The sequence below is a fragment of the Staurois parvus genome, unplaced genomic scaffold, assembly GCF_062004578.1.
Source record: "Staurois parvus isolate SC_StPar_1 unplaced genomic scaffold, SC_StPar_1.0 ptg000546l, whole genome shotgun sequence".
Classification (NCBI taxonomy): domain Eukaryota; kingdom Metazoa; phylum Chordata; class Amphibia; order Anura; family Ranidae; genus Staurois; species Staurois parvus.
Window position 1 is genome coordinate 4,299,288 of NW_028318342.1, and position 24,412 is coordinate 4,323,699.

At 38.9% G+C, this 24,412-nt stretch overlaps 1 protein-coding gene across 1 annotated transcript in view; it reads left to right on the forward strand.

The window, feature by feature from the left end:
• Positions 1 to 24,412, forward strand: part of CRIM1 (cysteine rich transmembrane BMP regulator 1) — a 1,025,033-nt gene that overhangs the window by 789,658 nt on the left and 210,963 nt on the right. The window contains exon 8 of the mRNA XM_089690902.1: positions 3,129 to 3,257. Coding sequence (XP_089547028.1) covers positions 3,129 to 3,257 — 129 coding nt within the window. The remainder of the gene's footprint in view (positions 1 to 3,128; positions 3,258 to 24,412) is intronic.

Here is a 24,412-nt window from a genome sequence, read left to right on the forward strand (position 1 = left end):
GTCATTTGAGAGGTATTTTTATTGTCCTGACATTGTCAGGTCTTAAGAAATGAGATGAGAAAATCAGGCCATCAGTACATCAGAATTCATCAACTTTCAAATATATATACCATAGTTTGTGGATTCATTTGCACAGACAAAATATTGTACACTGATTTATTTATTTCTTTTTACCATAGAAATGTAGCAATATACATTTTGGCCTACATTTATGAAGAAATATTTTTTATTTCCAACATTTTATAACAGAAAGGAAGAAAAGCATGTTTTTTTTTTAAATTTGCTTTCCCTTTGTTTAGCAAAAAAAAAAAAGTGATTAAATACGACCAAATGAAAGCTCTATTTGTGTGATACAGTGTTGCATGACTAAGGAATTGTCATTCAAAGTGTGACAGTGCTGAAAGCTGAAAATTGGCTTGGGCAGGAAGGGATTGAAAGTGTCCTGTATTGAAGTGGTTAAATCCATTAAATAAATTTTAGCTGCATCAAAACAAAAGGTGTGTTATGCCATACATTTTGAACAGCCACAGCCTGAGTAGAAAAGCCTATTTTCTGACAGAATGCTGTAGAAAAGTACTCTTACTGTGTTGAAGCAGTGGTCTTTCTGCAAAAGTCTGAGCTAGCAGGGGGCACAAGCCTTACTGATTGCACAGTTAAAGGTATTACTCAGTAGGGGGGCATGTCAAACCTATGCAGGGAGACCAGGTGCTTCCACACAGAGATCAAATGTTTTTCACTATAGCATACTAGCAAAAGACAAACTTTTTTTGTCAGGCCTTTGTTGCTTTCTAAAGGATTTATGATGCAGCTTTATTTAGCTGATATAAATTGAAAGTTAAATTTGGCCTTAGGATTCTAAACTGAAAGGGTGTTCATAATGAATAAGTGCATTGCTAACAAATAAACAAGTATATATATATAACATACTCCGGATATTATCTAAAATGCAACCTGATTTGCATTGTCTATTATAGCTAACCTTTCCGTAACTGATGCTGTTACAATATTAGATCTAAAGAAAGATACCATGAGAGTGAATGAGATGAAATGTGCATTCAAATGTGTTCTTTATTTGCATTGCATTGCATTACATATACAAGAAGTAAAACATATAATAATATAAAGAGGCGAAGGACAGACCCAAGGTCTGTTTCTCTGAAATTTGCTAGTAAAAAAATCTTTATAATTTATTAAGGCCCTATGAAAGATACTTTTTTTTTTTTCCAAAAAAGTATTTTATTGAAAGATGAAAGGCATATCAAGTCATATACAGATACGGATCACAGTCCGCGCATAGACATAGCATATATTCTCCCGTATCGCAGACGGGTCATATGTTGTAGATTTAAAGTGTGATTCATCTCAAGGCAAAATAGCACAATATAGCAAATGAATATTACATACCAGCAGATATAATGATTATATTAGGTAAGATAAATAAGTATAGTGGCCAATGATTCAATGAGTAGGGAGTTCTCAGGGAAAGGGACCGTGGAGTGTAGGGCAAGAATATCATCTGAAGGCGTGTATGCCATGTGTGTCCGTATCTGGAAAATGTAGGTTACTTAAAAAAAATAGTCACACCTGTATGCGAGTAGATGTTCTATTCTGTTAGGAAAATATGATTGAAAGATACTTAAACTGTATTTACTTCTGGATAAGTTGTTTGCAGAACTTGGTTTAGATACATCATCGGCCAATGGAAAGACAGCATACATATAGACTTATGGTCCATGACTTAGACTAATGCATCCACTTGGGTATCCAAACGGAGGTATCCTGTATGAAGAGTCTTTTCAGAGCATAATATTACATTTATTCCTGTTTAGCAGCTTCCCTAAGTATTTAGATTTAGAAGAGCAAAGATTTATACAAAGGAGAAAATGCATAATAGGCTGACAGCTTTAATCAAATTAAATAGGAGTGCTGTTGATATGGTAAAAAAGAGTTTCACAATTAAAGCCTCAAACATACAGCCTTTAGCAGGATAAGATGGAAACGATGATAACTGCTAATTCATGTTTTAGAAAAATAGCTCATAGCTACTCTGTTATACCATATTTGATTACATACCTAAAGGTCTAGTTGTATTCATGCTTTTTTCATCAGGTTTTTTTTTTGTGTTGTTTACAAGATTCCAAAAAAGTGCTTTTCATTTATTTGTTGCAGTCCTTTTCATTTGCTGTTTCTATTCATTTAATTCTAAGGAAAACAAGCCCAGCAAAAAGAAAACTTAAAGTAGTTGTGAAAACAGAAGAGAAGCAGAGTAAAAAGAAAAAAAAATCATAAACGGTGACAGATACAAATAATTATATATAGTAAATATAGTTCTGATTTCAGGAGTGTAATTTAATGTAAGTTGAAATGTTCCTCTTAACAGCTTCTTTCCCTGAAACTCACCATACATGCTACTGTGTGACTATGCAAACTTTATACAACCACCTTTAGGCTAGATTTACATGGATAGTTTGGCCCATTAGCTTCAAAACCCGGCATTTGTGGGCACAGAGAACACAGGTGCAACAGCCTGTTAAAAAATCTATGACAGGCTAAAATTTGTGTCAGCTTGATGCGGTGCTTGCATCATTGTCATTACAGAGCTACTCTGCCATTGCAAATGCTAGCCTTTTGTGAGATCTCTTCTAGAAGAGTGTATTGTTCATATAGCAATTCTGGCATAAAAGCCCAAGCCCCATCAAAGAGGGATACTTTAGCCATCTAAATGCTACTAGATAACCCAGGGTAATGAACAGTGAGATTTTGATAGCAGTATCAAAAAAGTAAAAAAGAAAAGAAATACTTCTCCAAAGGAGCATAGCTCCATCACCCAAGGACACCAGCAAAAAATGGAGCCTCACAGAGTGGGTGGGGTTATATGAGTGTGCACGTTTTTCTGCCAGTGTCCAACTAGGTAGCCTACATATTACTAAATAAATTAAGGCAACATTGTCTTTCTTTAGTTTAGCATTACCTTAACAATGTCATTTGATATTTGATTATTATGTGTTATTGCATTTTGTAAAATGTGGTGTGCTTTTTTGTAAGGTAAAGTGTGAATATTTGTGATGTGCGAATAATTATGAAGTCAGTTTTCTATCGCTTTAACTGAGACATTTCTTTCTTCACAGAACCCACATACATCACTATGGCGCCACCAACATGTGAACTGTTGATAAACTGCACACTGACTGAAAAAGATTGCAGCTATGGATTCCGGCTAGACCAGAATGGATGCCGCATATGTCAGTGCAAAACAAGTAAGTTACTTTTGTATTCTGCTCTTAGCAGAGTTTTTTTTAAGAATCTTGCACATGAGCTTTCTGAGCCATTCCGAATAATTCCCACATGCTGTATTCGTGTTTATGATCGCACTGCCATATACACATTAGTACACAGCCATTTATTTAGTGACAGGCTGTACACTGTACCAGGGCTGCCTGGGTGAAGAAAATAAACCAGCAATGAACTGTCTCAGCTGCCCCTTGTGCAAGAGCCCTTATGTCTGTGTCTTTTAAATTAAAATAAGTAAAAAAAAAAACCATTGCATTCTAACATGCCTATATACTGTAGTATATCTAAAAATTCCAAAGTATATGCTATGTATTTTACAAATGTATCCTTTATGCCTAATTGGTTTCTTTTTTCTTGTTCAATCTTTTTATTGGTTTTTAAGTAGTGACAAGTAGAAGCAGTGAAAACTAGGTGGCAAAATGATGCAGTGTGGCCACTAAATATCATTGTGTGTGACAATAAGAGACAGAATGTGTTCCAAAGTACAATACCAAACGGGAACATACAGTATAAACTGTAAGAGCCAACAAATAGAATAGGCAAAATAAAGTCATGGCGCAAAACCTCATGGAGAGAACCAATGGTAGACAGTTGAGAGGGTGGGCCAAAAAAAGAAGGGCAGAGCGTAAAACCAGCATATGGAAGTATGTGGTGTGGGTAAAAGTGGGAATAAATTACAGACAGAGCCACTCGCCAGCTCATGGGGACAGAAATTCGTGATCAAATCCTGCTGAAAGTAAATGGGATGTCCAAGGTAACCAGATGGTTTGAAAATTTTCAAGCTCATCATTAAGCTTTGCCTTTTTTTTTACATACAGTTAATCCCAGATGTCATATCGGTCAAGGAAAGGGTGGGCAATTTCCAGGCCTTAGCGTTGGCCTACCTTGCTGCCATAAGGACGTTTACAAGTAATCAAGTAATTTAAAATTCAGCTTACGAGTGCCAGAAGGTTTAAGATTTAGAAGGGCATATTGGGCCAAGAATGGAACTGGGGATTCTGAAATTTTGCAGAAAACATCAGTCCAAAATTGATGTACAACAGGACAGGTCCACCATGTATGAAAAAACATGCCAGCCTGGCCGCAGCCTCAAAAATGCAGGGTGAAGTACCCCTGGACATAAGGAGATTAGCTTAATATATAACTGCTTCCCAGATTTGCAACATTAGTTTAGTAGCAGGATTATGAAGATGATGCTTATTAGAAAGGTGGAGCCAAAGCAAATCCTTAATTTTAATGAGTTTGCAGTTCAGTGCCTTGAGGAAGACCCAATAGGGACTTCAAATCAAGCATTTGTGCTAGTTGTGTTGCTTGAAAATACTTCTGGAGATGTGGGAGGCCAAGAACAACCAAGTGTTTAATGGGTTTCTTTTTAAATGTTTTCATTATCTTCATAATCATTTAAAGCAGCTAAGTCTGTAGAGCATGTGGGAAAAACAGGACGAGCACGTTGTCAAGACATCCCTTGGCTCAGCCAAACACTGCAGCTTTTCTTGAGCAATGCCAGGATGTTTCCTGGCCAACTGAAAGATATAATCTAATGACCTTGTTCTGAATCGGCCTCTTGGATCTTTGTGTTTCTGCTCCTGGTTAAGATACCCAGACCACTTTATTTGTCTCCTCTCAACCCGAGAAGACCAAAAGCTCTTCAGTCGCAAAGAATAAGCTAAACAATATGGTGAAACACCTTACTTGGTTTACTAAAGAAATAAAGATTTGTTTACTGAATGCTAACTTAGTTTAGCTTCATGAATGATTATTCACTTTGGTTATCCAATCACATGTAAGCAACAATCTTGCTTTGTTTTTTTTGTATATGATTAGGTATTAAAAGGGAACATAGTTTCACAGTATTCACTAAACTTAGTGGACATTCACTTTGCTAAGTGCACAGTCTCTATTCCTTTAAATAGCCTTTCTGGAACTCTTTACTCTTGAGGAAAACTTAGAGGAACTGAAGTGTGGAAGCTGTTTCCAGATAAAGGTAGGCAGAGGGTAAAAGAGTAGTAACCAGATTGCTTAAGGTCTCCCTGCAGCTGATTTTTTACATTACTAACTTACCATGGCTTGTTCTGCATAGAATGTCTGTGTAGAGGTGACCATCTTGGTATAGGTAGGGTTTTGTCTCATCAGATCAGAGCTTCCAGCAAAAAAAACAAAACAGTGAACAGCACAATAGGGACATCACCAAATTGCATTTCAATTCTTCTGAGACTAGCAGTCCGAGGCAATCATGTGCTTTTGATCTCCGGCTACATATACATCTGTAAAGCTGTAATTATGGGGGTGCCTCAACACTCTCACATACCAGTAAGTGCACTGCTGTTTTTCAGTAAATTTTTGGGGTTTCTACTTAGACACAATTAACACCGCAGATCTTAATTTTTAGCAATCAGTCCTACTTTATAAAATTGTTCACAATTTATCACTGTACGGTAATATTATTAGTGAATTGTAGGTATAATATTAAAATAATGATTTAAAAAAAACTGCATTTAATGGGAAACCCCTGCTTGTTTTTTGCTGTGCAAATAATAAATTATAGGTTGAATTGATATGCATTGCTGTATGGTATGATAACAACTAGCTTTGGGACCACCCTGCTATCGACTGGTGGCTGGAAAGGATTAAGTCAGCTCTAGGTAAGGCTCTGCCCATTCAATACAATCTCATGGAATCTCCAGATTTTGTATTGAACTACGCAAAGTTAAAAACAGAAAATGGTGCCCAGCAAGGGCTTTCTGCTCTGTTGCAGGAAACAATTATAAGAGTGTAGGGAAAATGTATGGAAGAACACCAGTTCTAACATAAAATGAAAGTGAACATTTACTTTTTTAAATATCTTTGATAAATGGTTGTGTATAAGTAAAAGGTTTTTATTTTACAGTTATTTTTTAGTGCCAAACCTTTTATTGCATTGTCAATATCTGTTCCTCTTGTTTCGCTGTTTATTTTGAATTCTGACAACGTTTCATGCAGGTTAACTGTTCCATTGCTGCTGTAAAGTTCCGAGGTTCTGGCAGAAATGTGCTTTGCTCTCTTTGAAGCCATTTATAAAAGGAGTTTGTTTTCTGACTGAGAAAGAGACACTTTCTGTTATCTGTAAAATAGCAAGGATTAGAGCAAAATTGGTATAAAGCATATACATGGAAATAAGAAATGTGTCAGACACAGCATGTGACTGCAAAGAAAAGCTGCATAGAAGCCTTATTACTTATTCCATGTCTGCACTGACTGGCACCTGCATCGTTATCAACAGCCTTTATCTCAAATTTGGAGTTAACTGTTTATAATAGCAAAACAGAATGTGTGCTTTTGTAAATACTCAAATAAACAGCAAGAAGGTAGTTTCCTTGAGAAGTCACCTGCATCCTAGCAACAGGGCCATTTACGTATTAATGCTGTATGCATGTAAATGTTGCTCAAATGATACATGGCTACAGAGCAGTTTTTAGGCAAAATCTTACTGACAGCAAGATCCTTCATACTAGTTGCTGTATTTTCATTTGGGCATGTGCATTTGTACCCAGCTGCAGATGCTAATCAGTGTATTCTGACAACACAGCATCCCACTGTCAGAATACAATGTTTCAGCGGGGGGGGGGGGGGGATTCTTCCATCCACCTCATTTGTGTGGATGGAGGAATCGCGTCAAAAAATGTAAGCATCTATGGCCAGCTTTAGGGTTTACATGCACATTAAAGTAGGCATTAACAGATTTATGATTAATGGTCTAATGCTGGCCATACACTTTGCACTGTGATCGTACAATCTCTCTACAATCTGCTTTACATTTACAACAACTATGTAATAGGATTATAAACCTAGACAATACATTACCTTTGTGTAAAATCAGTCAGGTCTTTGCACTACAAAGTTGATGGTAGGTCTAAAGGAGATTGTACAATCAGATTGTATAGTGCATGGACTCCTTAAGGTTGTTAGTGGTGTACCTTCACCCACAAAATGCCTTTCCTTTCTGCTGACTCCTTCACCTTACCCTCTTAAGCAATTGAAAAAAAAAATATTTTTTTTAAATCTTTTTTTTAATGTTATTATTATTATTATTATTTTTATAGTTTTTTATTTCTATCATCCTCGCCTGGGCAAGGATGTTGTATACTATGCAGTGTCTGAGCAAATATATTTGAGCACAGACACAACACAGGTCTCTAGCTCCTGGCAGAGAGCTCCTGGATCCTGGTTTACCCAAGGACTAAAAATACAATTTTAGCTGGAAAAAATAAAATTTTAGCTGGATGAATGGTCATTGTGCTCCTGGAGTAATTGTGTTAGGTTGGCCACTCCTGAGAAGGTTCGCCACTGTTCCAAGTTTTCTCCATTTGCAGAAAATGGCTCTCACCATGGTTTGCTGGAGTCCCAAAGCTTTATAACCCTCTCCAGACTGATATATGCCAATTACTTTGTTTCCCATCTGTTCTTGAATCCCTTTAGATCGCAGTATGATATGTTGCTTTTTGAGATATTTTAGCATGCTTCACTTTGTCAGACAGCTTCTATTAAAGTGACATCTTGATTCAACAGGTCTGGCAGTAATCAGACCTGGGTGTGCCAAGTGAAATTTAACTCATATTTCCAAAAATGTGGTTAATCACAGTTCATTCATGATTTACCATGGGATTACTTTTTCACATAGGACCAGGCAGGTTTGGACAGCTTTTTTTCCTTAATAAAGGAAATCATCTTTTAAAAACTCTATTTTGTATTTACTCGGGTTATCTTTGTTTAATATTAAGAGTTGTTTGATGATCTGAATCATTTAAGTGTGACAACTATGCAAAAAAAAAATCAGGAAGGCGGCAAATACTTTTTCACAGCACTATAGATTGTCGATGTTTATAACTGATAGTATTTTTGAGTGATAATATTAGTCGACCGTAAAGTAAGAAACAATAATGTCTGTTGCATTGTTCATTATTGATGATGAGCCTTTTTTTTTTTTTGCAAATGATCAGACCTAAAGTAATCACAAATCAGTAGACTATGATCAACATGTGTGTATGTACATGTGCGTGTGTATGTGCATGTGTGTGTGTGTATGTATATATGTTTTAGAGGGTGGGCAGCTCTAGCAGGTAATATCTATGCATTTTATCTATGAAGGTAAAAAAACCTTCTGTGTGCAGCAGTGCCCCCGGCCCCCTCAGTACCTACCTGAGCCCCATCGAAATCCAGCGATGTGCACAGCAGCCTTGACTGTCCGTGGCCTCTGCCTCCTCATTGTCAATCATAGCCAGTCAGCCAATGAGGAGAGAGAGGGAGTGGGGCCAAGCCACAGCTCCGTGTGTGAATAGACACACGGAGCAGCAGGTGCCCCCATAGCAAGCTGCTTGCTATGGGGGCATCTGACAGAAAGGAACCAGGAGAGCCTGCAGGAGACCTGAGAAGAGGAGGATTGTGGCTGCTCTGTGCAAAACCACTACACAGATCTGGTAAGTATAACATGTTTGTTATTTAAAAAAAAAAAAAAAAAAAAAAGAACCTGTAGTATCGCTTTAAATTGGAGCTTTATCCATAACAACTTGAAAAAAAAATCATGTTTTTTAGCAAGGAACATACATTCTACATTAATAATTGTGCTACCAAAATTAGTGTGTGCTTTAAATTGCCTCCAGCATTGTTCCTATTTCTTCCTGCTGGAGGCTGCCATTTTACTGAAGCCCAGAGCAGCAGTAAATCCTTAGGTTGTCAGCAGATCGACCTCTACATTACAGCACAGTGCCTAAAAATAGAATGCAACTGAGCATGTGCAGAGCAAGTTGAGACAGAGTATTACTGGATTTTAAACAATATAGGCACTTATTTTCAATTCTTTACATAGCTATTCCTGCAAAAGGGCCCAGCCTGAAGTTATCTAACAGGACTAATTTTCTGACTAAAGTTCCACTTTAAAGTATAAGTTCGTTTTTGGAACATGTTCTAGCTCCTGCCTCCTTTCCCCCCGAATTTACTCCTGCCCTGTGATGAAAGGTGGGGGATCCTCTCAACACACCTGCTGCATCATTCATTAATGATCTACTACTGTGAATTAATGAACTACAATACTCAAAAAATATAGGACTTTCAAAGTGCCACATCCAAATATACTACACAATAAAAAAGTACACTGGAGAAGAAAAATCTTCACCAGCAGCCACTAACAGACTTTATAGGCACACCACGAGACATAGATAAGTATAAACAGATTTATTACAATTACTTCATACATGAAACCACAACACATTAAAATCAAGTGAAAACACACAAAAATACCCTCTACTAGATTGGTATATTCACTATTTATTTACTGTTTTTGCGCATTAACAAACAATAGAAATGATATATGCGCAGGCATGCTTGTCCAAATCCAGATATGTCAACGTGTTTCGCAAATAAATAGCTTTATCAGGACTATTAGGGTATACAAACTGAATATAAGCAAAAAAGAAAAAAATATAACAGTCTATATACAAAAATGATATTCAAATAGACTTTTATCTACAATACAATGTTATATCAAATAGAGCATGTTTTAGAATAATACTGACCCAAGATATTTATATGACAATGAAGAGTCTGATAGGCGGATATAGGAAGCTATACTCTATACCAGTGGTGGGCAACCTTTTTTTTCAACTGAGCCAAATCTCGCCAAAACCATGATTGAAATTTATTTTGAGAGCCACATTTTTAAAACTGAAAATACATCTCCCATATAGTAATTCATCCCCCATAGTAATTAATCCCCCATATAGTAATTCATCCCCCATAGTGTAATTCATCCCCCATAGTAATTCATCCCCCATATAGTAATTCATCCCCCATATAGTAATTCATCCCCCATATAGTAATTCATCCCCCATATAGTAATTCATCCTCCATATAGTAATTCATCCCCCATATAGTAATTCATCCCCCATATAGTAATTCATCCCCCATATAGTAATTCATCCCCCATATAGTAATTCATCCCCCATAGTAATTCATCCCCCATATAGTAATTCATCCCCCATAGTAATTCATCCCCCATATAGTAATTCATCCCCCATAGCAATTCATCCCCCGTATAGTATTTCATCCCTCGTATAGTATTTCATCCCCCGTATAGTATTTCATCCCCCATATAGTATTTCATCCCTCATATAGTATTTCATCCCTCATATAGTATTTCATCCCCCATATAGTAATTCATCCCTCATATAGTATTTCATCCCTCATATAGTATTTCATCCCTCATATAGTATTTCATCCCCCCATATAGTATTTCATCCCCCCATATAGTATTTCATCCCTCATATAGTATTTCATCCCTCATATAGTATTTCATCCCCCCATATAGTATTTCATCCCTCATATAGTATTTCATCCCCCCATATAGTATTTCATCCCTCATATAGTATTTCATCCCCCCATATAGTATTTCATCCCTCATATAGTATTTCATCCCCCCATATAGTAATTCATCCCTCATATAGTATTTCATCCCTCATATAGTAATTCATCCCTCATATAGTAATTCATCCCTCATATAGTATTTCATCCCTCATATAGTATTTCATCCCCTCATATAGTATTTCATCCCTCATATAGTATTTCATCCCCCCATATAGTATTTCATCCCCCCATATAGTATTTCATCCCTCATATAGTATTTCATCCCCCCATATAGTAATTCATCCCTCATATAGTATTTCATCCCTCATATAGTAATTCATCCCTCATATAGTAATTCATCCCTCATATAGTATTTCATCCCTCATATAGTATTTCATCCCCCCATATAGTATTTCATCCCTCATATAGTATTTCATCCCCCCATATAGTATTTCATCCCCCATATAGTATTTCATCCCCCATATAGTATTTCATCCCTCATATAGTATTTCATCCCCCCATATAGTATTTCATCCCTCATATAGTAATTCATCCCTCATATAGTAATTCATCCCTCATATAGTTTTTCATCCCCCCATATAGTATTTCATCCCCCCATATAGTATTTCATCCCTCATATAGTATTTCATCCCCCCATATAGTATTTCATCCCTCATATAGTATTTCATCCCCCACAGTACTATTCCCCCCCCCCTTCTAGTAAGCCAAGTCCCCCGTGTCAATTCACTTACCTTTTGCGTTCCTCTCGCTGTCTTCCCGCGCCGTTCGGGTCTTCAGGGCGGACTGTGAGAGGAGCCTAGCTCCCCTCCCCTCACGTTCGGCACGCTGCCCCGCCTACACACATCCTGACAGCCACATCCGCGGGCCGGTTTAAAAGGTCCGCGCGGACTTTTGGGGCTGCCAACCGAGAGGAGGCAGGGGAGCGGCCGACCGAGAGGAGGGAGGGGAGCAGGCGCCCGGCACACAGAAGAGCCGCATTAGAGTGGGTAAAGAGCCGCATGTGGCTCTCGAGCCGCGGCTTGCCGACCACTGCTCTATACTATACTATACTAGAGATACAATAGTTTGAGTCCAAAGTACAAGATATACCACTCAATAGTTTAGGGCCACTCAAACGATAGGGATAGATATCACAATTCAAACCCAGAAATATCAAAGGGTCCAGTTAATCCACCTAAAATACCCAAATTGGCATTAATGAACAAAAGTATGATAAGCTATCATCTTGTACGTTTCTAATACTAGACATATAGATAGAGGGCAGGCCCAATCCAACCCCCTAGAGCAGGGGTGGGAAACTGTGGCCCTCCAGCTGTTGTAGAAATACAAGTCCCATGAGGCATTGCAAAACTGACAGTTATAAGCATGACTCCCAAAGGCAGAGGCATGATGGGACTTGTAGTTCACCAACAGCTGGAGGGCCACAGTTGCCCACCCCTGCCCTAGAGAATATAACTAGACTGTCCTTTTTTAAATGTGATTAGTGAAGTCCCCCGCCATATATTATACTATATTCCTACTATTATTCCAAGTCTCCAGTGCCAGTGTTATCAATTTATTAGTGGTAAATCCTTGAACCACCATTTTCTTAAAATACTCCCAAAACATATCATTGCTCCTTAACCAACAAGTACGACAGCATCACATACCTAGCCACTATAGTCTCCACTTGTTATTTACAACCCCTTATATCTGCCACCACATCCACCCGATACAGCACCAAAATGGCAGCGGAAGTGACGTCATCTCTGCACGTGCGTTCAGCATCATCGCACATTGCTCTAAGTACGTAACATCGTCCAGACTAGACAGAGCCACCCACAACTGTGAGTGCGCCATCAACCAGAGTACCACAGTGCCACCCAATAAAGATTAGGTGCTAGGCACTTCCAGTAATATGGACAATACCACCCAATCCCACTACATAAACCGTAAGTGGGAAGGGAAGGGCAGGATTTACCCGCCAGATCCGACAACCAGCGCCATCTATAGGACAATAATAAAAACAACAATGATACATAGGTGCTTTCTCATATTAGCACAATTAAATTCAAGCACTCTTATGTACAATAGTACAGCTCCTGGGCATCATACAAGGCACAAAACCTGGATAATGTCTACTGCTCATATCTACAATAGAACTTTGTATATTTGTAATCGATAGCACATATTATAACAGACTATACATTTACAGAAAGGGATTATAACTAAGGGTTTCATTCAGGCCTAGGGGACATGTAGCTTTTAAAGAAAAAATCCACCTAGATTCCCTCTGAACAATATATTTGTCCCAATTTCCTTCCCTCAAATCGGGGCGGACATGTTCCAAAGCTGCAAATCTAATTTACATTAGTATTGTGTTTATGTTTGAGACACACATGTCTACCAATTGGTGTAGATAATTTATTAGTATTAATGTAGTAGATGTGATCTTTAATCCTATGCCAAAATTGACGTTTTCTTTTGCCAATGTAGAAGGCCCCACATTTACAGAACACAATGTATATTATGCCAGTAGTCTGGCAATCTACATACTGAGAAACAGCATGTAGTTTTCTATTCGGAAAAGAGCAAGTCTGATTTTCAAAAATCCAATTACAATAATTGCATTTGCCACATTTCCAAGTACCATTAACATCTTGAGCAACTCTCTCAAAATTACTGTTAGTTAAACTTTCTCTAAAAGATTGCCCCCTTCTATAGGCAATTTCTGGTCGATCTTTAACATATTTTTTAAGTATTGGATCATCCGTTAAGAGATACCAGTGCTTCTGCAGAATATTTCTTATTTGCCAATGCTGTCTGTTATATGAGGTTATCAGTCTCACTTTATCTAAGTTTGTTTTCTTTTTGAAGAGGACCTCCTGGCTTGATTGTCTGTATACCTTATTAAAGTCCATTTTTAGGATGCTGCGTGAGTACCCTCTATCCAGTAATCTTTACTGCAAGTTTTTGCTTCCTTATTAAAATGTTCCTCATTTGAGCAAATTCCTCTTAGCCTCAAATATTGGCTATTAGGCATACTATTGACCAATGGACGTGGATGAGCACTTCTTGCATGCAAAATTGTGTTACCAGCAGTTGGTTTAAGGAATAGGGTGGTGCCAGTCATCCCATTATCTTGTATGAAGATCTCAATATCCAGAAAGGATATCCTCCTCATATCATGCTGCATAGTAAACTTCAAGTTAAAATAATTCTCACCAATTCTGCACATGAATCTAAAGAGATCATTCACTGTACCTATCCACAAGAGCAAGACATCATCAATATAGCGATGCCATGATAGCATGTATTTCCAGAATTCACTCCCAACCCCCAGGTACAGGTTAGCATATGAGGGAGCAAAACATGTCCCCATTGCAACTCCCTGCACCGATGGCTGCTGGTGAAGATTTTTCTTCTCCAGTGTACTTTTTTAATGAACGTCAAGTACTGTCAGCCACCGCGGCTGACAGCTTGTAGTTCTTAATTAACTGCAAAGGTGTCGTTGTCAAAGGGATTCCTGCCTCGCCAATCCCTACTCTTTCTTGCAGTTTGCCAACTTCTTACTAATAAGATACTTTTAAAGTGGCTCTAAAGGCTCAAGGTTTTTACCCTCATGTATTCTATGCCCCCCCCCAGCCCCCCCAAACCTTACCTGAGCCCCCTTCGATCCAGCAACATTCTCGACAGCCTCTCCTGTCTGGGGACTCTTCCCTCTCATTGGCTGAGACAGTAGTGGGAGCCAGTAAAGCCAATGTGGAGAAAACAGGGGGGCGGGGCCGAGCTGCGGCTCTGTGTCTTATGGATGCATAGAGCAGCGGCTCGGGAATGAGCATGCAGCAGTGCCCCCAGGGCGAATGGCTTTCCCTGGGGTCACTGCTTGAGGGGGAGGAGCCAGGACTGCTGGTGGGGACCCGAAAAGAAGAGGATCTGGGCTGCTCTGTTCAAAATCACTGCACAAAGCATGCAAGTATAGACATGTTTGTTATTTTAAAAAAAAACAAAGCTTTAGTGTCACTTTAACCACTTGACCTATGGAAGATTTACCCCCCTTCATGATCAGGCCATTTTTTGCAATAACTTTAACTAATTGTGCGGTCATGCAACGCTGTACTTAAATGAAATTTTTTCCCACAAATAGAGCTTTCTTTTGGTGGTATTTGATCACCTCTGGGTTTTTTTATTTTTTGTGCTATAAACAAAAAAACACCGACATTTAAAAAACAAACAATATTTTTTACTTTCTGCTATAAAACATATCCAATAAAAAAAATGATTAAAAAATAAAATGAGATAGACTCATTACATGCAAAGCAACATAGTTCAAGCCGTGATTTGTCATAAGTGTGATGATTATGGCTTACAGCTCAAGAAAACCCCAAATCCACAATCTCAGAAAATTTGAATATTGTGAAAAGGTGCAATATTCTAGGCTCAAAGTGTCCCACTCTAATCAGTTAATTAAGCCATAACACCTGCAAAGGGTCCCTGAGCCTTTAAATGGTCTCTCAGTCTGGTTCAGTAGGAATCACAATCATGGGAAAGACTGCTGACCTGACAGTTGTGCAGAAAACCATCATTGACACCCTCCATAAGGAGGGAAAGCCTCAAAAGGAAATTGCAAAAGAAGTTGGATGTTCCCAAAGTGCTGTATGAAAGCATATTAATAGAAAGTTATGTGGAAGGGAAAAGTGTTGAAGAAAAAGGTGCACAAGCAGCAGGGATGACCGCAGCCTGGAGAGGATTGTTAGGAAAAGGCCATTCAAAAGTATTGGGGACTTTCACAAGGAGTGGACTGAGGCTGGAGTCAGTGCATCAAGAGCCACCACACACAGACGGATCCTGGACATGGGCTTCAAATGTCGTATTCCTCTTGTCAAGCCGCTCCTGAACAACAAACAACATCAGAAGCGTCTTACCTATGGCTAAAGATAAACAGACCTGGTCTGTTGCTCAGTGGTCCAAAGTCCTCTTTTCTGATGAGAGCAACTTTTGCATCTCATTTGGAAACCAAGGAAACACTGCAAGATGCTTGAAGTCCAGTGTGAAGTTTCCACAGTCTGTGTTGATTTGGGGAGCCATGTCATCTGCTGGTGTTGGTCCACTGTGCTTCATTAAGTCCAGGGTCAACGCAGCCATCTACCAGGAGATTTTGGAGCACTTCATGCTTCTGTCCGCAGAGGAGTTTTATGGGGATGCTGACTTCATTTTCCAGCAGGACTTGGCACCTGCCCACACTGCCAGAAGCACCAAAACCTGGTTCAATGACCATGGGATTGCTGTGCTTGATTGGCCAGCAAACTCGCCTGACCTGAACCCCATAGAGAATCTATGGGGCATTGCCAAGAGAAAGATGAGAGACATGAGACCGAACAATGCAGAAGAGCTGAAGGCCGCTATTGAAGCATCCTGGTCTTCCATAACACCTCAGCAGTGCCACAGGCTGATAGCCTCCATGCCACGCCGCATTGAGGCAGTAATTGCTGCAAAAGGGGCCCAAACCAAGTACTGAGTACATATGCATGCTTATACTTTTCAGAGGTCCGATATTGTTCTATGTACAATCGTTGTTTTATTGATTGCATGTAATATTCTAATTTTCTGAGATTGTGGATTTGGTGTTTTCATGAGCTGTAAGCCATAATCATCACAATTATGACAAATCACAGCTTGAACTATCTTGCTTTGCATGTAACGAGTCTATCTCATATATTAGTTTCACCTTTTAACTTGATAAATAAATTAACTTTTGCACGATATTCTAATTTTTCGAGTTTCACCTGTATACTGGGAACTTTTTTATACTAGTAATGGCGGTGAACAGCGACTTCTAGAGGGACTTTGATATTGTGGTGGACAGTCTGACACTAACTGACACTAACACAGTGATCAAAGCTAAAATATACACTTTCACTGTATTAATGAAACTGGCAGTTAAGGGGTTAAACATCCTTGGGCAATCAAAGGGCTAATTGTGTGCCTATCCAGTGTTTTCATGTACTGTGTGTGCCGTTTCTACTAGGCAATCTGCTAGATTTTATTCCCTGAATAAAATCAAACAGATCGCAGCTGACAGAACACAGCTCTGCCTTGTTTACATACTCAGCCAGTCGGACAGTTTTCAGTGGTGCCAGACTACCCAATGGCACAGGATTACCTGGGAACTGAGATGGGGGGGACCTTTCCATGCCCTGTAAAAGTGATTAGCTGTAGAACCACTCAGATCGTATTTACAGTAAACAGCTCATCACTGGCTATAAAAATCAACACCAGTATTCTGGTATATCCACTTCAACCAAAGGCTATATATACACAGCCTAAGGGCTGGAAGTGGTTAACAACAGTCTGTTAAGATTTTCCATACTTTTTAGCTTAAAGAAAATGAATGTAACTATACCTGGCCGATGCGTCTGGAAGATGGAAATCACTGAAGTAGATACCACTACTCCAGCTATGTATCTAGATTTGCCTCCAGGTCCTCATGCATTATGAACACAGGAGGTCGGCTGCTCAGCACAATGCTTTCAGGGAATGCTTTGATTTGTGTGATTGGCTGGGGTGATGACAGGATGGTCAGTCCTGTCATTGCATAGGGCCATGATGCAAACTCCATAAAAACAATAATAATATTATTATCATTCCTTACCTCCCAACTTTTTGAGAAGGGAATGAGGGACATCTATTGACCAATGTATGTAGACATAGGACACACACCCATGCCACAGCCCCTTAAAAGTTAATTATACAATAAAAAGATTAGTTAAACCCACAAGTGCTTTTTTACCACTGCTATTCATTTATATTGCCTTTTGAAATTTACAAATGCAGCAATTTAGAAATTGAATGAAAGGTTTAGCACTGGGAAACACTTTATGAAAGATAAATAGTTCATTTTATATACAACTATATAAATCAGACCAAAATGAGGTACAAATTTGGAGAAAAGAGGGACCGATGGACTTTGTTACAAATCAGGGACAGTCCCTTGAAATTAGGGACAGTTGGAAGCTATGTCATCCATGCATTCAAGATAAGCTGAAATATTTGCTTGCAGTTAGCCAACTTACATATACTGGCACTGGACCTCTTAACATAACACATTTCAGAGCATTATCTTCATAGTGCAGCACAGTAAGAATGTGGGTTACCAAGACCTTGCTGCATCATAAGGTCCCTTTCACACAAGTGGTTAGATTTCAGCTTTAAGCTGTGATTAGAGGAAATTATTTACCGCAGCTAAATGCAGACAATGCATCCCTATGGCTCCATTCACACACTGTGTTTAGCAACGTTTACCTAACATGCGGTTTTATGCATTTAAGAAAAATAAAGTTGACAGTATCCAGGAGCAATGTACCACAGCTATCTGTACATAAACGCAGGTAATCGCAGTACAAAGACAAAATAAGTAAACAGTTGCTATAGAAAAGGCAAGAATTTACTATCGCAGCTAAATGCAGCCACATGTAAACGCACGTAAACACATGTAATCGCAGATAAATGCAATGTACAAACGCAAGTGATCTCTGCGCCAGGAGTGTTGGAATTTCAAAATAAAAAAATATGCATTTACAAGCGGCAGAACCCCGCCCGTGTGAAAGAGGGCTAAAGCTCCCTAAATAGGAATATGAAGCAGTTGAGACTTCTATTTCTTGGTTAACGGCTTGTCAGAATTTAACTATCATACTTTTCAATATAGAGGCAATAACAGTGTAAACTATTCAACCAAAATTCTACTAGTCTATCTATGGCATTAACTTGTAATTAGTGCAAGAAACATGTAAACACAGACAGCTATTTATGTAACTGTTCTACACTCTGCTTTGTAAGAAAGGCGTGGTCACCTACAATAAACAATAGCAGTAAGCTTAGACAATGAAAGGAAATGTTAGATTTGTTGCTGTTGTTCCACATATTCCTCATAATTATCTGGAGAACAGTTTACATAAATATTGACAATATGTTGACATCATTTTACAAACTTAATGATTATGTACACTTTTTTAACATATGATTTTGTATGATTTTTTTTTCATATCTTTACTGAATTTCACACTGTCAGTATCACTTTTTCATAATTACTTAGATAATTGGAATAGGTTGTATAGCAAAACACATATTTTATAGTTCACTGTTCTGTAAAAAATGGCAAGAGCTTGCAGTATTACATTTGCTGTTGGACTGATATAGCTAACATGGTACCTCAATTGCATTTAGATTGTCAATAAACCAATAACTTGTCTTCTATGAAAAACTATTAATACATCTAGCAAGCTTTTAGCAGAAATTAAAGCTTGTGTCCTAGCAAGTAGCTCAACAGGCAGTTTAAATACATGTGTGACTATCTTTAGTCCCTTTTCACAATAACCAGGATGATTATATTGTCTCTCAGCCTAAAGCATATATGTGGTCAACAATTTCAGTTTTTTTCGAGCCTTCTCCAATTTATGAATGAATCTTAAAGTTTGTAAACTTACTTTCTGAAAATCCCTACACATCAGTTGCCTGAATTCAGTGACATGTGTTTCCTGTGCCCTATGTGTAGGCACTGCTGTGTGACACATTTCACAGAGCCTGCCTTCACTGCTTGCAGGCAGCAGTGTGCCATGAGATATGGCATCCTTAGAAATTGAAAGTAAATGGCAAGCGATAACCAGCAGACAGGCAGAACTTGCGTAAAAGGACACTTTGCAAGTATGCTTACATTGGATTGTCAGAAATAACTATTGCTTATATTACTATTACAATGCTGATGTTATAACATGAAAGTGTATGCTAACGCTGAAAAAAAGTGATACTGATACTAGAGATCTATAGGCCTGTAAAATGTTGTAAAATGGAAGAACATTATATATAGGAAAAAATCAACTAAGGAAGATTGGCTTTGCAAACCTACTTTTCATTGACTTCTGCTAGGTTGATATCTGACTAGAAAGTTAAAAATGTTTTTATATAAAAATCACAACAATTCATTATGCTGTAATCAAATGGTCTTTGCCACAGACAGGCCTAAAAAAGACTTCAAAGAAAGTGACAGGCAATAGAAAGGCATGTAAGTTTTAAAACTGCAAGACACAGTGGAGAACAAGGCACTAAAGGAACTAAAACTCTTGACAGTAATTCACAGTAAATACAATAAACATTATGGAGGAGTGTCAAGACAGTCAAAATATATATTGATAGACAAAACAAAATCAACAGTTGGTACCACTTGAGAATAGAAAAGACCCATCTACAGACCAATGAAGGTATTCTCAAGGATTGGAGTCAGAAAGCATGGAAAAATACTTGCACATTGGAATACACGCAGCAAAATATTTAGTTAAATTAAGCACAATCCTAAGGCACCGAGGTGTACTGCTGTCACTGGGACCGCCCCTCTGTGCGTAGTCAGAAAACTTTACCCGAGACGAAGGCATTTGTAACAGTAACAGTGAGCATGTAGGGAGTCCCAGTGAGGCCATGCATTCCTGGGGATCATACAGGTAGATACGATCACACAGTAGCCAAGCAAAAATATCACATGTAAGCACAGAAATAAAGTATAAGATCTAGGGTCACGACCGTAGCACATGCTTTCCAATCAGAACAACTGTGCCCTGTCGTATTAAGTCCTATGGGAGTGTAGCAGGCTACTTGTGGTAATGCAGCACCATATGTCTTTTTCAAGGACAATCTAGTAAGTGGATCTAGTAAGTCAAATCTCATGCAGCTCAAGAAGGTTAGTAGTAACGGAGTAACCTAGCTACAATTGAGGGCTACTACAGTGAGCTAGAGAGAGTGCCCACCGGGGAGCCTGGGACTGAGACCGGCATAGAGATAATCGAGGACTGGAACATCCCCGTTCATCTCTATGGTATAAGAAACTGGGCAGAGGAGAGATCTGGGGTCTGACCCCAGATGTCTTGTTAAAGAGAACCTGTCACTGCCAATGCTATCACAAATTATGTTATTCATCCTTTGTGATACAAATAAAAGTTATTAAATAAAAATAAAAAGATAGTGTAAAAATAAAATAAATATTAAAATATCTATTTTTTTTTAAATTACCCCTCCCTCCGTGCTCGCAGACAAAGGCGAACGCACGTGCTGGTCCCGCACACATATATAAACGATGATCACAACACACATGTGAGGTATTGCTGCGAACATCAGAGATAGAGAAATAGTTCTAGCACCAGACCTCCTGTGTAACTCTAAACTGGTAACCTGTAAAGGCTTTTAAAGCTTCATGTATGGAGATTTTTAATTACTGTAGTTTCTTGCCATTCCTCGAGCTTGCACAGTTTTAAATGTGTGACATGTTAGGTATTTATTTACTTGACGTAACACCTCTTTTTATATTTTACCAAACACTTAGGTACTATATTGTGCCATAAAGAAGCTACTGTACTTTTTCTGAGCATTGGACATTCAGATGTGAATGGGCACATTCAGATAACATGGAAAGCTGGCGTTGAGGGTTGAATCATTTCTGGAAACATGTTTTTATTTGCTCGGGCATGAATGGGGGCTAAAACTGTGGGGCTGATGTACTAAAATTAGAGAATGCAAAATCTGGTGCAGCTGTGCATAGAAATAAATCAGCTTCCAGCTTTTCTTTTGGCGAAGCTTAATTGAACAAGCTGAAGTTAGAAGCTAATTAGCTACCATGCAAAGCTGCACCAGATTTTGCAATCTCCAGTTTTAGTAAAGCAACCCTGTGTGTAGTCAGACTGTACCCCTACTCTTGTCAGTTGAGCTGTAGGTCTATAGGCCCAGAGTAGGTGAACTGTAATTACACAGTATACTATTCCACCAACAATAATTCAGAAACTGTGCAGGACAGTAATGAGGCCCCGGCTGGGTAGCAGGCAAAGCAGCAGTCTGCAGTGGTGTCCCACTGAACCCTCCACCCCACACACATTTATTTATTTTAGGTACTTATATAGCACCATCATTTTACACAGCACTTTTTACACAAATATATTGTACATTCACATCAGTCCCTAACCCTCAAGGGGCGTACAATCTAAGGTCCCTAACTCACATTCATACATACACATACTAGGGCCAGTTTAGACAGGAACCAATTCACCTACCTGCATGTCTTTGGAGTGTGGGAGGAAACCGGAGTACCCGGAGGAAACCCACGCAGGCACAGGGAGAACATGCAAACTCCAGGCAGGTGGTGCCGTGGCTGGGATTTGAACCAGTGACCCTAGTACTGCCAGGCAGAAGTACTAACCATTTAGCCACTGTGCTTCCCTACACATATACACATCCTTCATGGGCCACAGTAAGGCAGCAAATCTGGCCCATATTAGGCACATTACTTGCAAATCCTGAGCTGCGCCAAGTTTCTTTTAGCTGTCTGTCCTGTAGGCTGCTTGTTTATTGGAAGTATATGTTGCCTATAGCAGTCATACATTTTAGTTTGGAACAGATTGGTTGGTACCAGCAGCAATTCTGTTTTACTTACCTCCATCACCAGTGTTAAGACTTAATATCCTACATACATGCAGTGTAATCTTAATCTGCAGCACAGCAGGAATGGGAGGGAGAGTGTTCCATGAAGTATACTTTGCTGTCAATTTAGTATAGAGAGCTAGCTAACCACAAGAGAGCAGGATGAGCAGTATGGTGCCCTTATTAGGATTGTATTGTTCATGCAATGACAATTCAGCAGGTTAGAAGTAGAAGGTTGGTAATCAATCTGTACTGCAGAGGAGAAAAGTGAGGTTACTGACCTGTCTCTGGTGCCTAGCAGGGGTGATTGGATAATAAGACTGGTAATCAGAAGCACAAATCATTTGGTCAGTAAGTTAACATATATATGTATGTAGTTTATACTTAATGGTTTGCCTTGAGTACATTGTAGCAGGAAAGTAGAGTCATTAAAGCTATAGCTGCCTAATTGCACTAATAGATTAAACAAACAAAAGTAGTTACAAATCCTAATGATCTGTTCACATTCATAAAACTGTAGTTAACATTTACATAAAAGCCTGCAAAATAGTTATTTAAGCTACTGAAGCTTCAGATATATGTTCCCTTTTTCATTCCAGAGAGTCTCATTTTAGGGCCATTTACCTTTTGGAAACTCTTCAGTTATTTCAGTATACAGTAATTCTGTAATAATCACTTTTAGTATATATAATTTACCAATAGAACAGTTAAACTGTAATTGATTTTTAAAGAAAACCACCCTCTATAACCATTAGGGTGGGATACAAACAATATTGCAACTGTTCTTTTCCTAGTTGGTCAATGGTAAAAAAATGGTCATTTTTTTGTTTAGCTCTATGTGTTACATATGCTTTTTTTTAATCTGATGAGTTTGTCCTTTAGGTCAGCTTACACTTCACATGGCTGACTTCTGTCTACAGGCTGTCCCCAGGTTATGAACATGGTAGGTAGGTTTGTTCTTAAGTTGAATTTGTAAGTTGGAACAGATACATTTATTAAGTGTAACTCCAACCAAAAAAAAAACGTTAAGTTTTTTTGGATAGCATAGGGAAGGGTTAACACCCCTCTAATGTTTGTTTTATTGTCTGTTCCTCTGTTTAGAAGATTTCACTTCACTTTCTGTCCCTGTGATAATTGGATTTTGAAAATTTTGGGTTGTCGTGAAAACAAGGATTGGTGATAAACCTTCAGTGGAGACATCTTTTTCCAATTAAAACTCTTACAGAAGCTAATTTCCTCTCGCTTCCTGCCTCTCCCTCCATTCTTAAGTACGAATGTTGGTAATTCAGGGACTGCCTGTATATCAAATATCAGAAACTCCTGGCACCCACTGCCATTGGCTACTGTCTTTCCTGCGCTCATGACAGTTCCTCTTGTCAGGTGGCAAAGAATTGCCTTTTAGTGGTTGCTCTGGCTAAGCACTGAGCTTCTAGAAGATTGTACAAACATGTTGCTGAGCATTACTGTGGCTACCAGGAAGCAGCTGGGCATCCCAGCTGTAAAGATTCAAAAGCAACAGAGCAGCAGAACAAGTGAGAGGGTTGTTGTAGCTGAAAGGGGGGGGGGGGCACAGTGATGATAGCATGGAGACAAAATAGATAGAATGATAGTTACATCTCATCTACATCTACCTCTCTAAACCATCATCATTATTCTCTGTTGATCAGACTTTAGAAGGAAAGACCTGAAGTCTGTCAAAGAATATGGTAGAGGTTGGACACTGCACAGAGTAGTACTCAGTGCGTTTAGGACTGCATGCTTTCAGAAATGAGTATTTCAGCCTGCCATAGACTCTAACAACCTGCAGGCAGCACACTAAAATGCCAGGATTGCATGCACAGGGATAGTCGCCCTCTGTGCAAGGCACCTTAAGGTGCAGGAATTGGGGCTGATCCTAAGGATCTAAAGGTGCAGTAATTGGGGCTTGTGTGAAGGTGCATGCTTTGTGGTCATTCAGGTGCCTAATGGTGCAAACATTGCAACTGTTCTGGGGCCTGATGGTGCAGGAATTCTGGCTGATCTGAGGCCTGATGGTGCAGGAATTGGGGCAGACCCTGAGGTCTGCATAGTGGAAGAAATTGCAACTTATCTAAAGCTGTTTACATTTGAGCTGATTCTAAGGTCTGAAGGTGCAGGATTTGGAACTGATCCAGAGGTTTGAAATTGCATGAATTGGGGCTGATATGAAGTCTTAGAGTGCATTCACTGGGGATGATCTGAGGTCTGAAGGTGTAGAAATTGCAGCTGATCTGAGTTCTGAAGCTGCAGAAATTGGGACTGATTTGAATTCTGA